This window comes from Dermacentor variabilis, chromosome 9 (assembly GCF_050947875.1).
Source record: "Dermacentor variabilis isolate Ectoservices chromosome 9, ASM5094787v1, whole genome shotgun sequence".
In the NCBI taxonomy this organism is placed as follows: Eukaryota; Metazoa; Arthropoda; class Arachnida; order Ixodida; family Ixodidae; genus Dermacentor; species Dermacentor variabilis.
The window spans coordinates 154,397,268-154,413,937 of NC_134576.1; the positions used below are offsets into that span (position 1 = coordinate 154,397,268).

At 44.9% G+C, this 16,670-nt stretch overlaps 1 protein-coding gene across 12 annotated transcripts in view; it reads left to right on the forward strand.

The window, feature by feature from the left end:
• Positions 1 to 16,670, forward strand: part of LOC142557859 (transmembrane protein adipocyte-associated 1 homolog) — a 210,713-nt gene that overhangs the window by 90,872 nt on the left and 103,171 nt on the right. For all 12 annotated transcript variants that reach the window (XM_075670074.1, XM_075670070.1, XM_075670072.1 and 9 more), the window contains 4 exons: positions 2,842 to 2,931; positions 6,392 to 6,464; positions 6,524 to 6,603; positions 9,827 to 9,943. In XM_075670074.1, coding sequence (XP_075526189.1) covers positions 2,842 to 2,931; positions 6,392 to 6,464; positions 6,524 to 6,603; positions 9,827 to 9,943 — 360 coding nt within the window. The remainder of the gene's footprint in view (positions 1 to 2,841; positions 2,932 to 6,391; positions 6,465 to 6,523; positions 6,604 to 9,826; positions 9,944 to 16,670) is intronic.

Below are 16,670 nucleotides of genomic sequence, written 5' to 3' on the forward strand. Positions count from 1 at the left end.
AACGGTGGTACTTTTGAACAAGACCTCGCGAGACAGTCTTGCAGAAGCATGGATCGGCGCACACGTGGAACGTCCGCGCCACTTGCCAACCTCGAACCAAAGAGGAAGCGCCTTCTTTCCTTGCCCAAGTAACCTCACCATTAGGTGGCGTTAGCAGCGCAAACTCGTACTGCACTTCATCCACACCGACTGCCACGGTTATCAAGCTATGCGACGAAGCCGGATCACAGGAGACGAGAGCTATGCGGGAAAACAACATATCAGGGGACGAGTGAGAGTTGTGCATCCCCACAAGTGTTAGTGTATCTTCACACCAGTGACAGTTGTCTTCGTGTCTGTTGAGGTACATCTTGTGTAGCCTGTGCAAGTTAGGTAAGGTGTTCATCTGTAGTTCATTTGTAGTTAATCGTCAGTTCCTTGCCTGCACCCTGTTGAGCTTGGGATGGGGAGGAGCTTTTGTTTGTCGGCCGAGTCTTTGCATCTCCAGTATTTCTCTTGGCTTGCCAGGTGTGTGTGTGAAAGGGGGGGGGGGGGGTTCGTTTTGGCAGAGTCCATTCCGGCATGTGCTGGGCACACCAGGTGATCCCATGGTCTTGTGTTAGTCATGGTCCCATAATGCGCATGATGGTGGCCGGCGAAATAGCCGTAGGTATAGCTGGCCTGCGTCCTGAGAGTCCATTGGTACGCGAACCGATCGGCCGTTCGCTTCAGTGCCTCTTACGGCTAGGGCAGTGGCATCAGCCTCTACTGTTGCGCTGGACGAGGTGTGCAAGGGCATAGCCATGACCATGCGTGCCCTATCTGTCGCTACCGCCACGAAAGCGGGGGTCCGTGTTGTTGTGAGGGGCTATAGACTTGCGTCCCCGAAATACATGTCCGGGTGACCCTGCCTTTGTAGCAGGGCTGTCGCCCTGGCACGTCTTCGTCTTGCATGGTATGTCAGGTGCATGTTGCGTGGAATGGGATCGTCGTGTAGCCCTGTTTGCAGAGCAAGTGGTATCAGTCGGTCAGGCAGAGCAAGTGGTATCAGGCAAGCGGTGAGTCACGTCCCTGCAGATCTGGTCCATTTGTTAGCCAAGACGCACTTTGGTCGTCCGTTCTTTACTGGCCAGGTTGTTAAAATTTGGTGCTGAATGTCTAGTCCCAGTGCCGTGGCGCTGGTGATGGCAAGGTCTTTTCGAGCCAGCGTTGCCACCATTGGGTGCCCCGGGTCCATGTATGGGCACCCTGCAATGATGTTTCCCTGCGCATGTCGCGGCAGCTAGCAGTGGCGGTGAGCACCTGGGGCTAGGCCCTCACCGTCATTTCACCATTGTCTGTGGTGCACTCAGGCCTGCCTGAAAGCCTGCTTTTCCAATTTTCCAGTGGATCTGCCGTGGCCTCTTGGCAGCTCCTTTGTGAGAAGTGTGAACAAAAAGAACAAGCGCAGATACTGCTGTGCTGATTGTCACAACTGTGAAGGGGATATTGGCATCAAATTGTACTGCTTCCCTTCAAAGCCGAAGGAAGCAACCTGGCGGCTGAAGTGGATCGTTGCGGTTCGTGTCGGTTTTGCAAATTTCTGTTAAACAAACTAAGACGTAAATCCAAAAACAAGAAAAATAAATAAAAAATAACCAACAGTGGCATTCCTAAAAACATACGATAGAGCGTCAATTGCATAAACGCGTGAACTGATTCCCGCTGTTGTAAATCAGTTTACATAGTTGTTTAGCTTGTCTTGCTCCAAAACAAACACACAGTGATTGTTACGTGTCAAATTTAGCTTCATAAGTGCTCCATGCTGGAGCGTTGTAGGCACTGTGCTTCTTCCTGTGCCAAGTTCAAGATGTGAATGCTGGAACCGAGATGTTTTCTTGCGCTTAGAACAACAGAACTAAGGCTGGACTACACTGTAGCACACATCGAGTATTCGAAAATTAGCTTTTCTCTCGCGCATGCTAGTGCATATATTTGCTCAGTCTTCATATTGTTTAGTCTCAGCTGATTTCTCTCTATGATGCTTGAGCGGTAATGCCCTCTCACATTTGAGCCCGAACGAGAATATGAGAATATGGTTCACCTCAGCACAACCATGTTACGTGGTGATGCATACGTGAAGTATTGTGGCGAAGCTTAGCAAGCGTAGGAAGGGGCAATTGTCACAGTACAGTCGTCCTCCCTAATCATACATGCGTGCACCCACTGCCTCCTGTCAAAGTACAAGCACCGATATGCCTAATAAGTGTACCAGCAGACCTTCAGAGCTTTTTCAGACGTGCCTGTGGCAATATTGAGCTTTTAAGGGCAGTAAAAGATATGGATTCATTTTTTTCGGACTGCCCAATTTTGCAGATGTTTTTGCGGCCCCTAGGTAGTCCGACAAATCAGACGTTGACTGTACAACTGACCAAGAGGACGCTTCAAATGTTCTGTGGGGCAAATGTATAATGGTGCGAGGGCGAGAACAGAAAAGACCGTCGCATTGAGGAATGATCGGAGAAGGAACTGTGCCACTTCTTTGAAGGAGCTTGAGCTCAAAAAGCAAAGTGTTGGCTTACGCCAAGATACAGGTGACCCTCATCCAAACCAAAATAAACTCTTTAATGCAGTGAAATGCAACATTGAGGCATTGTGCACAGGCTGAGAGTACGTCAGGACAGCTGAAGTTGACTTTCCAGTTGCTGAAAAAATCTCACTTGTGACAAAGTTCGGGCCTAATACCAAAGAACTTGCTATCTGTTGTAGAAATAGCTCATAGCTCATTTTCGAAAATATTAGCTTCTTTATGCATCTTTTTTTATTTGTATTTGAAAATGTTCTACTCAATTTGCAATGGGCTTCTCGTGTGCTGCACTGCAGGTGTCTCTGAATGCTGTGATGAGTGTCATCCGGTGCGTCGTGTCCATGACAGTCAACGCAGCTGCTCCTGCTGGTGGCATAGCCGACAAGGTGAGCGACAACCTAACATTGAGTGAAGCTCCTTTTTCTAACATCACACCCTCGCCAGCAGTCATGCAAGGTACTTTGAGAGGAAGCGCTGATATTCAGAAGCAAACTATCTATGCTGCGTGCTCGTCTTTAGCACACAGTGTGCTGCAGTTTGGTATCTCTTGCTGCTTTTATTTTTGTTTCAATAATTGGCCAGGGTGTCTACCAACCGGGAAAACTGGGAATTCTCAGGAATTTTTAGTTGTCTGGAAATACTCCGGGAAAGCTCAGGGAATTTGTGTTTCTATCAGGAAAAATTAGCTGTAATTATTTTTAAAGGGAACGAAAGTCGCTGTAGTGCTGGCTTGAGTAAGAGAGAGGAATCGCAACGAATTGTCTTTGACGCCATGTCATCGTCTGGAGGAGTTGCCATTCAACAGCCGACTTTCTGGATGCCTTATAATTCGGACTTCGCAGCACCACCACGTACCCCATAGAATGTCTCTGAAAATGTACCTGAAATTTTGGATGCAAGAACTCTTCGCTGTCCGATTTGCCGGACTTTTTGCCATGACCAAAGGTCCGAAACGTCATTAATCAAAGCCACCACCACTGCTGTTTTGATTGCCTCGCCGCCTCGAACCCGCGCTCTCGCACGCAGATCCAATGGCAGCCGTAGCCTCCACTGCTGCAACGCTAGGCCTAGATGCTTCGACTTTCGCTACTAAGCTTTTTGCCGTTCAGTGCTGTGTTTTCTATTGAAAAAATTGCCGCTGTCAGCAGTGGCACCGACTCTGCCTTTGTGGTCCTCACGATTGACTTAGAAGCTGGGAAAGCACGGTGCGTTGCATAATGCCGGTTCCTGAAAGTCAGCTTTGTCTCTCTACAGAAATGTTACTTGGTGAAGCATACGCAAAAGTATTGCAGTGAAGTATATACTAAAGCGTGAGAAGGGGCTATTAGGGGACACAGTATGTATTCCTTAATTATACACGCGTGCATCTGATATCTCCTGTCACAGTACGAGAACCGATATGCCTAATACGTGTACCGACAGGCCTTCAGAGCATTTACAAATGTGCCTGTGGCGGTTTGAGCCCTTAAGCGCAGTAAATGACATGCTTTTATTTTTTCCAACTGACCCATTTTTCGGACGTTTTCGCAGCCCCTAGGGAGTTAGAAAAATTGGATGTGGACTGTGCACCTCACCAAGAAGATGCTTCAAATTGTCCTTGGGGCGAACAAGTGACGGAAGGAGGGCAAGAACAGAAAGGACCTGTGGATGGAGGAATGAAAGAGAAAGGATACGCGCTGTGGCCGTTTTGATGGAGCTTGAGCTCAAAAACAGTGTTGGCTGATGCCGAGATGCAGGTGTCCCTCATCCATACCAAAATAAACTCTTTAAAGCAGTGAAACACAACCGGGAATTTTTTACTGTTTACTTTTTACTGTTTTTTAAGTTTACTAACAAGATTGAAGTGTCGTGCGCGAGCTGAGAGCATGTCGGGACAGTTGAGGTTGACTTACGAGCTGTTGAGAGAGGATCTCAATTGTGACAAAGATCAGGCCTCATACCTCTGAGCTTGCTATCAATTAATAGAAATAGTTCACACTAAAAAAAATTTGCTTCTCTATGCATCTCCTTTTTATTCGTATTTGGGAATGTCCGGCTGGATTTGCAATTTTTTTCGAAGACATCTTATTTGCTGTGCATTTTACTAACCCCTCTCTTCTATTCTCTTTTTCAATAAAATGAACGCTACTCCTTAGTATTCAAATTGGATTGTCTTTTCTTAAACATTTTTTCATGTGCTTACTAGAGAGTGACAGCATCGGGCAATATGGTTTTAGCCTGTCTTGACAAAAAACATAGTTCTGCATCACTCTGGGAATTTTGCAAAGGCGCTCGTGGAAAACCTGGAAAACTCAGGGAATTTGGAAATGTCAACTTGGTAGACACCCTGTTGGCAAAACAAGGTCAGCTCTCTTCTTGAAAGTATTGATGGGGGCAGAATGCAAGAATTTAGTCCAGAGTCCCCCACTAAGGCATGCCTAATCAAGTAGTAGTTTTAGCATGCAACATAATTTGATCTTAATAGCTGCAGCAGTTGCATATCTTGCAGGACGCAGCTTATCCTGTGCACAAAAGAGCGTCATGGCATTAATGATCTCTTAATTCATAAACCATGACTAGTGTATTTTCATACCTGGGGATGCCTAATTTTGATTTATTGTTCAGAAAAACAATTGTGTTAGAGTACGTCTAGACAAGAGAGCTTTGCTTTGCTTATTAAGCGGCGAGAATCATGACTGCCATGCCTCCTGTACACAGCACAGCAATTTGAGTCAGGAGGCGCCATCCCACTCCACATTTATATGCCATATTTTATTCAAGCTTTTTTGTTACACATTATAATTGGAGTGCATGTGTTGAATCTGCAACTTTTAGGGATGTCCTAAGTGTGCTCCGCATATCATTGGCGAGTAGGAGCGCTTGTAGCCCGCAGAATCAATCATGACGCACACAAAAACTAGTGGGGCGTGACATTGCACCCTTTGCCTGATGCAGGTGATGATTCTTGTATACAAGAAGTCTTATCGAGAGGTGTCATAAATACATAGTTCGATGTTTCATTCCTGTGGGACTCAATTGCATGGTCATAAATAATGAACATGTTTGCTGTCACGGAATTTATGAATTAAGAGATCATTAATGCCATGATGCTCTTTTGTGCACAGGATAAGCTGCGTCCTGCAAGATATGCAACTGCTGCAGCTATTAAGATCAAATTATGTTGCATGCCAAAACTACTACTTGATTAGGCATGCCTTAGTGGGAGACTCTGGACTAAATTCTTGCATTCTGCCCCCATCAAAATGTGGCCACCGTGACTGGGATTGAATTCGTGGCCGCATACCATAGCCACTGAGCTACTGCAGCGAGTCAAGGCAACTATTCACAGCAGGAAATCACAGTTGTTTATACAGGTTATTTACCTGCCCATATGAAAGCTGGTTTGCAACATATCGTGTGCGGTATATTGCCTGTGGGAAGGCACACTTAATTGACTGCTGCTGACTTGTGTATTCTTTTACTGTCGAGCAGCATTTTCTTATTCCACAGTAATATCAAGCCACACAAAATTACTGCAGTAATGCTTCAAATGTTCCAAAAAGGCCAATCTCTGCTCCAGAAAGGCTGGTCTGGCTGTCCTTACTCTAAAACTGCTTTTTTCATGCTTCAAGAATTGCTTCAAATCCTGAACTTGCTGGGCCACTACTGATAATCCCAACGGGGGATTGACAGTATCTTCAAGTGAAATAGATTGAGCACCTCTTTGTGACCACTTTAGATTACAAACTAGTCCGGGAAGTCTCCAAGGGCTGTGGAACTTTCTCCTGACAGGTTGTAAGCAGTTCAAGCCATGTACTAGTTTGTCTTAGAAAGTGTGATGTACTACCTGTTTTATTTGATGTGCAGGCACTGTGGGTGGTCGTGCGCTTCTTCCTGCTCTCCACTGAGATGAGTGTGCTCATCTTTGGGCTGGCCTTTGGTGAGTGCATATCCATGCGCTCGTGTAAACGGGCACTGACCATTGCAGTTTTTGCGTAGGCCATTTGGACAGCCGCACCAGCATCCAGCGGGTGCTCTTGGTCACCTCCTTTGTGGCACTGCTCTACTCAGGCACCCAGGTGGGAGAAGGAGGCTTCTTTAGGAGCCATTCTCAGAATATGATCCTTTCTTTTGTCAAGTTTTTATTTACCTCCACTAAATTTACTATCAACTACAGTCAACCTTGGGCGATGTATCGAACCCGAATGTATCAAATCATTGTCTATGTTCATGGGGATCTTAAGATCCCCTTGGAAATTTCATGCAAAAGTATAGTGCCATCGTAGGCACATATCCAACTCCCATTTATCGGTATGTTCAATATAATAGAACACTGCACCCCTGTAAGTGCATTTCTCCTAATGTGACACAGTCACTTCTTGCACAATTATAAATGTACAATGCCAACGAAACGGCTATGTTTTGGCAGAGGCTGTGAAACAATAGATCGACACATGTACTTATCTTTATCGGGTGACCATGTTTTGCCGCCTAACAAATGTTATCGCACAGCGCGGGACGCTCCTGCATGTATCCGAAGTTCCTGGAAAGTTATCGATGCTTCTATCTGCTGTCTGTTGTCGCAGAAACTTGTGTTATCTGATTTCATCGTGTGACGCGAATGGTGTAGAACTTTGTGGAAGGCACGCGGGTCCCAACGATTAGTTTGGAACATTTGATGACTGCTGTATAAAAGCCGATGCACTTGACCCGCTGATGAGATTTTCGCCGATCGCTGACTGTGTTCGCCGCTGTCGTCGTTCTTTGAGTGTAGCCTGTTTTTGAGGGCACAAGTTTGCCCAATAATACGCTAGTTTCGTCTTTCTCACTTTGGCTGCTTTCTTCACAGTCACTACCACGTGACAATATTGCATCTGAAGGGAAGTACATGCCATGGAGAAAAAATGAGCAAGGTGTGTGTCCCAGTTTCGTTCGCTGTGCAAACTGCAGCCATTCGTTACATGCTAAGTGGATTGCCACGCTGCTTCTAGAAAGTGAAAGGGATTTTGGTCTGATATGCATGCCACAAGAAAGTATGGGTGATGCGTGGTCTTTTCACTGAGTGGCTTTGGACATGTTGCGGAACTGGAAATGTCTGGCCGCCTTGTTTGTGTTTGAAGACATGGGGTTCCCAAATAATTGGGTTCCATGAGGGGCCAAAATGAATCCAACCCCAACGGACTTTAATGAATTTTTACAGTACCGTTTGGACTTAACAAGAAAGACCATCACATGCCGCATATGTACTTTGGTGTAGTTTTTGTGGCAGGACAATTACGGCAGTGGCATGCAAATCTCATCGCTGTGTGATGCGTGGGCTCACAGTGTCCATGCTGAACGACTTTCATTCATGCTCATGTGGGGGTCTGTAACAAGTCAACTGGAATGGATGTTCAATCTCATCGCTGTGCGATGCGTGGGCTTACAGTGTCCGGGCTGAACGAATTTTATTCATGCTCATGTGGGGGTCTGTAACAAGTAAACTGGAATGGATGTTGTGCAAGCTAACATGCCATTCCTGGCTGTGTAAGTGATGCACGAGAGCAGCATATGGCATGCTCATATGATGTGGTGACTCTCGACTGCTTTCATTTCTGCAAGCGATGTACACTCAGACAGGTCCCACTCTAAGAGGTAGCAAGGAATGGTGGCACATTTGAGCTATCCTCTATTACACGCATGCAGTATGCTTACAACAGCACTATGCCACACGCACTGTCACACAGATCAATGAAGATGCTCATCGTGATGGGGTTGGTGATAGCCATGAATGCAGTGTACGATAACATAACCCGCAAGGAGATTTGCTGGTACTGGAACAGGAAACTGAGTGCACGTTGGCGTTTTCATGTAACACTGGTAGTGAGTGAGTACTGCGGCGAAACGGCTGCAGTGGTCGGCTATTGTTTTTGATTGCATACACCTTGTGCCTTTTCTTGTTTACATGGGATCTATCGGCCAAAAACGTATCATATGATCACAGTTCAGTGATTTGCTGAACATTGGTTCCTTTCAGTGAAAGATCTTATTTTTAGAAAACACATCAACCAGCAAAAAAGAAGCATAATTGTATTGGGTCATTTTTCATTATCTCGATTGCAAGTGTTCACGCCGGGAAATCATGCTAACTAGATTGTATCAACGAGGTTCTACTGAACGCTAACAATGCACATATGGCATCACAAATGCTGTATACAGAGGTACAAGTTATTGCTGTTAATCTTCGTGTTTTAACAAAACCAAGGTTCTTGGTTTTGTACGCTATAGATAAGTTGATTGTTTGCAACAAATAGCATCTAACATCTAACATGTTTTATGAATTGCATTAATGTGGTGGTTCATCAGATACCTGTTTCCTGCTGCAAGCAGAAGGTTTGTCAGATGAGCTATTGCCTGAATGCTAGATTAAGAGAGCACTGTAATAATGTCAGGAAAGGACACCGTGGTTGTCCCACACGGCTTTCTTGAAAAAAAAAAGTTTTTTTTTTTTTTGATGAACCTGTATTGGGGGGTTTCCTTTGTAGCGCTTGACTACGTTTTGGTGGATGTCTCACTTTCTCTTTATTAATTACTTATCTCCACCTTGCGGGTTTCTGTAGAACTATTATGTCAAACTGCATCACAACACATATGGATGCAAACCAAGAAACGGTTTGCATCCATGTGTGTTACAATGCAGTGCTAGCCAACCACTGTGTCCTTTCCAGACATTATTACAGTGCTCTCTTAATCTATCATTCAGGCAGTAGCTCATCTGACAAACCTACTGCTTAGAGCAGAAAAGAGGTCTCTGATGAACCACCGTTTTATTGCAATTGATAAAATGTGTTAGGTGTTAGGTGCTATTTGTAGCAAGCAATCAACTTATCTATAGTGTACTGCTGATTTTAAAAACTTGCACAAAACGATATTGAACAGATTTTTTTCAATTGCAAAGAGCAGTGGTTTACGAGATACCGGTTTCTTGCTTCAAGCAGTATGCAAGTCATATAATCCATTGCCTGAATGATAGATTAAGAAAACAGTGTAATAATGTGAGGAAAGGACATGTTGTGTGCCTGCCATTGCATTGTTGCTTATGCTTGTTATTACTCCTTGGCTCATCAGATTTATGTGAATACTGATAGAGTTGCCAGCCATCTTTCCTTTTTTGTGCTGCAAAAATACACTATATGGCTCCAGTGATGCATTAGTACTATTCATGTTCTACAACATATATCCCAAATTTAAATTTAGGGTGTTGTTCTCACTGCCACAAAATGACCAAATTGCTTTGCTAAGTAGTCATGTCGTTACTTGCAGGGTGTTTTAGAGTTGGTGCTTCCAGACCGCAAGTTCTATGTGCCGGACAAGAACTTTGAATTGTTTGGCCATGGTGGCATGCTCTTCTGGTTCATCAGCTCAGTCCTGTTTGCTGTGGTAAGTGTTGCCAATGTGTAGCCCAATGATGCCACCAGCACTGCATCACGGTTACAGGTGTGCCATGCTTCTTGATCGCTGGTCTTATGGAATTAAGGCTTTCGGAAATACAGTCGCCGACCACTTATTCGGACCTCACGGGGACTGCGGAAATGTCCGAACAAACAGGTGTCCGAAAAAGCAGATTAAGAAAAAAAATGAAATCCTTTATTTCCACGCACTTATTCGGGCTCTTCAATAGGCTTGAAGAAATCGTGAATGCGCCGTTGCACGCTGTTCCGTTTACGCGCAATCAGATAAGCCTGAATCTCGGTGAGGGTTGTACGGTCACTATAGGCGGCTGAAAGCACAGTCACTGCTTGTACACGCTCCGCATGTGACGGCAGCGTAGCGCATGGTGCGTCATTTTCCGACTCGGAGTCATCGTCTGGTGGTGCAGCAGAAACCTGACGAATGAACTCGCCGTCGTAGAGTTCTGCGCATGTCAGTACAGCAGTGTCAGCACCTGTGAAACTGTCAAATGAGACGGTGTCCGGAATCGCAATGCAACCACTGCGCAGGTCTCGGCAGAACATTTTCCGCGTCAGTAGGGAGCACATTGGAAGGCGACAAATCTTAGGCCTCCCGGCACCCGCTTGCCGGCATTCCCCACCGCAGTCTGCGCGGGCACTGTCGATGCCATTAGACACTTGACGCGATGTTTCCGTATGCCGCGTTGGATCACCGAAACCTTGACACAGCGCACAAAGCAAACACCACCGTGCGACACCAGTCGCACAAACGAAAAACGGGGCCTGCTCGCAGCGTCGTGCGCGAAGAAACAAATCAGCTGCTGGATTGTCTTGACATGGCTTACTAAGCTGAAACCGGAACTGCTGTAGAGCCACTCTATCGAACCAGTAGAAACGATGATGATGAGCGGGGATTTTCAGTAGCGCCACTTCGTGGGGTAGCAAGGAGGCTCTGTTCAAAACAAAAATGGCGTTCAGCAAGTCGAACCATGCACCGGTCACAGTCGGTGCTTGGTGCTCTCGATCGAGTTGGCTCAAGGAGTGTCCGAAAAATCAGACGAGAGGTTGCAAGGTGTCTGAAAAAGCGGCACTTGTTATACATTATGGTCTATGGGGAGAATGGCGGTGCCGCCAAGCTGACGGAATAATCGGGCATGTTCGAATTTTTGGAGTCCGGAAAATCAGTTGGCGACTGTATGTTTGACAGCAGTAAAGTCATCATTTTATGAAACTACCTCCTAGCATGTTTTAGTAGTTACACTACTACCATTGAAGGTTACAGTAGAGCCTTGTCAATTCAGTGTTTGTTGAACCAAAAACAAAGTGAAGAACTAGTAGATTTTAAAATAATGCAACAAAAGAAAAGTTGTTATTGCGCCTCTTAAGCTTTGCACTTCTGGCTAGTCATAGGCTGGTGGAGTGCACAGCTGGAAGTTAGTTTTCCTCAGATTGCTCTTCCCACCTCTTGGTACATTTCCGCCGCACGCTCGTTTTTCTCTGGCTGGATGGTTCTGGTTACCCACGGGCTGCCAGATCCTGCGAGGGTGATTTTGGTTTGGCAGCTCTCTGGAAGCTTTCTGGCTAGCATATTACATACAGAGGGGGTGAGCGTCAGTGGCATAGCCAGAAATTTTGTTCGGGTAGGGGGGCTCAAGTTGCGACTCGGCCTCCTCCTTAGGAGGAAGCTTTAGCTCGTGTGCTGCGATCTAAATACATGTAGAAGAGGAATTCATTTTTCTTGGCAACCACTGCACAAAATTTAAAGAGCTATGTTGCATTTGAAAGAAAAACTTAAATTCTATTGACTGCTAGGCTGCTATCTTATATACGTTCGAAAAGCCCATGTTCGATTTCACCTCATGCGATTGGACTAGATTGCTCTAGGCCGCGATATTGGCGCAGCCTGGACAATCGCGTGAGGCGAAATTGAACGTCGGCGTTTCGAACGTGTACAAAATAGCGGCCCTAATTTCGAATTTTTCATTTACGTTGTTAATTCTTTATTAAAAATTGGCGAAATTCGCACATTTTCATAAAACCAAACTATCTACTTTCGAACTCTGCAACTCAACAATGAAAAATGATATCATAATTCTGTGACTTTCATGTAATAGTACATCAACAGCGGACAAAATTGATATGTTATACATGAATCTCAAAAAAATTTAGTATTATAGAAATACGGCTTTTCCAGTACCCGTGTACACGACGTAACCAATTCACGTAAGGTACAAATTGACATACTAAATTTGTCCGCTTTGCTGTTTACAGAACCGCAGTATATGTTCTTGATACAGAGCTATTAGATTGTAAACGTTGTGCTTCTATTTCTTTCGAACTTCCAAATTTTTCGAAATATTTTAAACAAAATTCAGGCCCTAAATCGAAATTCCGCTTCCAACAGACACTAGAATCTAACAATCTCTTAAAAGCAACAAATTTCATTCAAAGCGACCCAAGGGTTATCTCGGAAAAGCGTATCTGCGTTGTACGTGTATTTGAATAGGCCGCGTTGGAGTTGGGCCCGAGCTAAAGCTTCCTCTTAAACAATTTGTCGAGGGATCAAATACGGGAATAATAATTGCATTGCCACTGTAAAAGATGCTGTAAACGAATTCTTCAACACTATGCACTGTCAAAACAAGCAAGATATGTATTTTTTCATAAAAGAATATACTTGTATGTGCCAAAAATTTTGCCCAAAATAATTGATATCAATGCTTCCACGTTTTTTTGTCTATTTAATAAGTAAAGAATGCATAACGCAAACTTTAAAACTGTATCAGTTCGAAACTAGCAAAGCAGTGCATACCGTTGACATGAAAAATGTAAAGGCCGTGAAATGAACAAGTTGAGGACATATATGTTAATGTCGTTCTTTGTCTTATATGTTTGTCATTCAAGAACCGTGTTCAAGAACGGCCAGTGAAAAATCTCAATGATGCTGTCATTTATTCCAATGTATTACGCAGTAGCAGCTGACACCGGTTGTGTATCATGAGTAATTGCACCGAAATTATAGTCTCAACAGAGAGCACATATAAAAAGCAGGAGTTCTGCAAAATGTACGAGGGCGAGTCAAATGAAAGTGAGCCAAAGCGAATACATGACAAGCAGGGTACTTTATTTGAAAGTAGTCTCCATAAGCATTTAGACGTTTGTCCCATTGACTAACGAGTCGCGTGATTCCCATTCATAAAACTCCTTGGGTTGCTGCTTCAAAAAGTCTGTAGCTGACTCTTTCGCGTCATCGTCCTACACGAATCTGGTTCCCTTGAGCTGTTTTTTCGGTTGCCCCAAAATGTGGAAGTCGCAAGGTGACAGGTCTGAGCTGTATGGTGGATGTTACAGCGTTTGTTCTTGATTGCGACACGCAGCCGTTCCGGCGTTTCAAAGTATCGGAAACAATTGATAGTCTCTCAAGATTTAGCAAATTTTATGAAATGGCCCCTGATGACCGAAAAAAAAAGTCACCACCTTTCCGGCGGAAATGACGACCTTTGCTTTTTTTGGGCGAGGTGAATTCGAATGTTTAGCTGTAAGCATTGCCGTCGTGTGTAAGGCTCGTAGTAGTGGCACCATGGTTCGTCCCCGCTCACAATTGCAGACAAGAAGTCATCACCCTCATTGTGATACCGGATCAGATGATTCAAGGCAGCGCCAAGCTTCTCCCTCTTCTGGCGGTGGTTCAAAATCTTGGGCATCCACTGCGCACACAAGAGCCGATAACCGAGCTTTTCATGAAATAGGGCATGCACCGAACCGTGATTGATGTTCACACGCTATGCAAGTTCATCGATGCTTATCCTCCGTTCTTGTCTGATCAGCTCATCAACATTTGTAATTTTGTTGGGGGTGATTGCACGATGCCTTTGGCACGGTCTTGGATCGTCTTTGCAACTTTCACGTCCTTCTTTGAACCGTTTGCTCTAACACTTCACAGTGGACAATGAAATGCAATGTTCAACGCACACGGCAGCCATATAGCTACTAATTTCTTTTGGGGAAATACCTTCAGCTGTCGAAAACTGCACGGCAACACGCTATTAAACTTTTGCAGTGTCATTTATGTCACGTAACCATGCTCAACCCAGCGTATGAGAGCATTAAAGAACCTTTATCCTCACACCTGCATGTCACTTTTGTAAATGAGATATGCCTCTCTGCTTTGCGCAGGGTGGGTAGGCTCACTTTCATTTGGTTCGCCCTCGTGCATTAGAAATGCGAAGATACAATGGTATATACAAATGTGAAGATACAGCTTGATAAAGGGCAAAAAAGTGTCAGTGCAAACAAAGTTCAATGCACGTATACACAAAACTTCGCAACAGGGTATTTAAATATACATATAAGTCTCCAATAAATTTACGTATCTAAGAAAAAGTCACTGTATATTATCGTCAAACAAGGCAAATAAACATGTTGCGCAACCACAGATTCACAGAATCCTAGATCCCGCTCCCATTCCATCCACTCCCCGCGATGTATCGCGCGCGACGCGCTTGCTCCCCGGTTTTCTCCTTTGCGCACTCAAGACTGAGTCACCATCGTCGGCTCACTGATTCAACCCCACTCCCTTACGCTTTCACTTGTACATACAGCATGCGGCGCTCGGTCGCGATGTTATCGCCCTTGGACTTTATATGAAACATGAGGGCGACGGCAGGAATGCGCCTGGCGTGTCCAAATAATTGGTATCGGAATAATATAAGAGTATCCGGCAACTGAAGCGTCCCGTGGCCCATTACCTTCCGCAAAAGAAGTAACAAAATCGAACTTTAACCTTGCGACAATCCGCTTCACCGCAACAATGTATTTTTTTTCCTCTTGTGGGGCGGGGGCACCGAAATGAAGAAACGCAAAGGAAAGTATGTTGGCTGCAATCGAATGCCTACTTTGGGCACCTAATGTGGCTGCCGAAGGAATATCGAAGAAAATGTGTGACGCTTGGTCTACCGAAAACCATACGCATACTGCTCGATATCCTACACCGGCGAGACAAGACTTAACGGAGAGGCTGCGCTCAAGCGAATGCTGTGCAATCCGTCGAGTCCCCGCAGTGATGGTGGCGACCGACCATTGTTTATTTTTCTCGTCTGCTAGCCACTAAGCGTCCAAAACTCTGCTAGGTGAAAATCCACTTGGCCATAGCAAACCGAACGCGCACCGAAGTGCGCCGCGCGGTGGTCGGGGCAACACGAGAAAAACATAAGCGCTCTGGCTGGCTCTGGCAGCTCGCAGGTAGGGTAACGAGAACAAAAAAAAATGGAAGAGGCTCAATGTGTCCACGCGAATAAAAGTCAAAGCAGAAAAAATAAATAAGAACCTAGTTACCTTGGCTGGCTTTAGTGTCTTAACATGGTTCTTTTGGCGTAGGTGAAAAAAAAAAGTAGGTATTTTTTTATGTGACATGACGGCGCAAATGATCCACCACAACGCTTCGGCTCATCGGACCTCGCTGCGTGCTTTGTCAACTTGTCTGATAGTGTGTTGATTTCGCTTGTCTCGTTGTACGTTCCGATGTAAGACTTTAGAAAAGTCAGTGCCCCTTTGTCGTCAAATGTTTATAACAGCATTAAACCCACAAAGTTCCGCAATTGAAAATCTAAAGCACAACTTTGGAAATGTCAATGCACCTTTCACATCAAAAGCTTATGAAATTTATACCCATAAAGATTTGTAATTGACATACATGCGCTCCGTCGATTCCGCAGCCTCGGCGAGGTGCCGCGGCGAGCCCGTTCGCCATCAAAAGGCCCTTGAAACTTTGTGCTCAGATGGGGCTGATTGTGTTATGTGACTCCCGGTACATTGGCATGGCCGCGAAATCCAGCCCGACTTCGCAATGTTCGCGGTGAAATGTCTTTTGGAGCGTGAAAAAGACATTCTATACAAAATCTAGAATGATTTCCGGCACAGGGGGTTGCTTTGGTCGGCGGTGCATGGACAGCACTAAAGAATTTCGGGGGGGGGGGGGCTGAAGCTTCATAAGCCTCCCCCCCCGCCCCTGGCTACGCCTCTGGTGAGCGCTCGCTGCCATTTTTGTAGGGACATGATGATTGTAACATGGACACTTGATCTTCCTTAGGACATTCACCTTGCTTAGTCAACTGCTGCCAGTTCTTATTAAATATGGCATTATTTTCAAAAGACTGCTTCGCCTTGTGAGATGATGCGATATATGAGGTAGTGAACATTTCAACTTGTTAGCACTTAATTTGGGCCATCACTCTTCTTGCGTCTCATGTAAACAGCGGTAAACAGCATGCAGCACATTCAAGATAATCGACAAGGACCTAAGCCCACACGAATATGTGTCTTATGACTCAGCATGTGCGATCTTGGTTAGAATAAATATCAAAACATCATTGTATGAAACTTCCTGATTTACAGCTAGCTAATGTTCGGAAGTGATGGGGTGGCCACACTCAAAATATAGCCCTATATGTGAATTTGTTTCTGGGAACAATCAAACATGCATTTTCTTAGCTTTTTGACATGTCAAGACTGTATCTATGGCATTTTAACCCTTTGAGGGTCTATTGTTTCCGACATATACGACCGCCCAAAGTCGATGTTTTTGTATTGCAGATTCCGATTCTTCTTAGGGACTTATTTCGAAAAGATTTACTGTTATCTTTCTAGAGTTGACCATAATGTGAGAAAAAAATATTTTGCGTTGGTATATATGTACTCTTCATTCATGAATAACGACA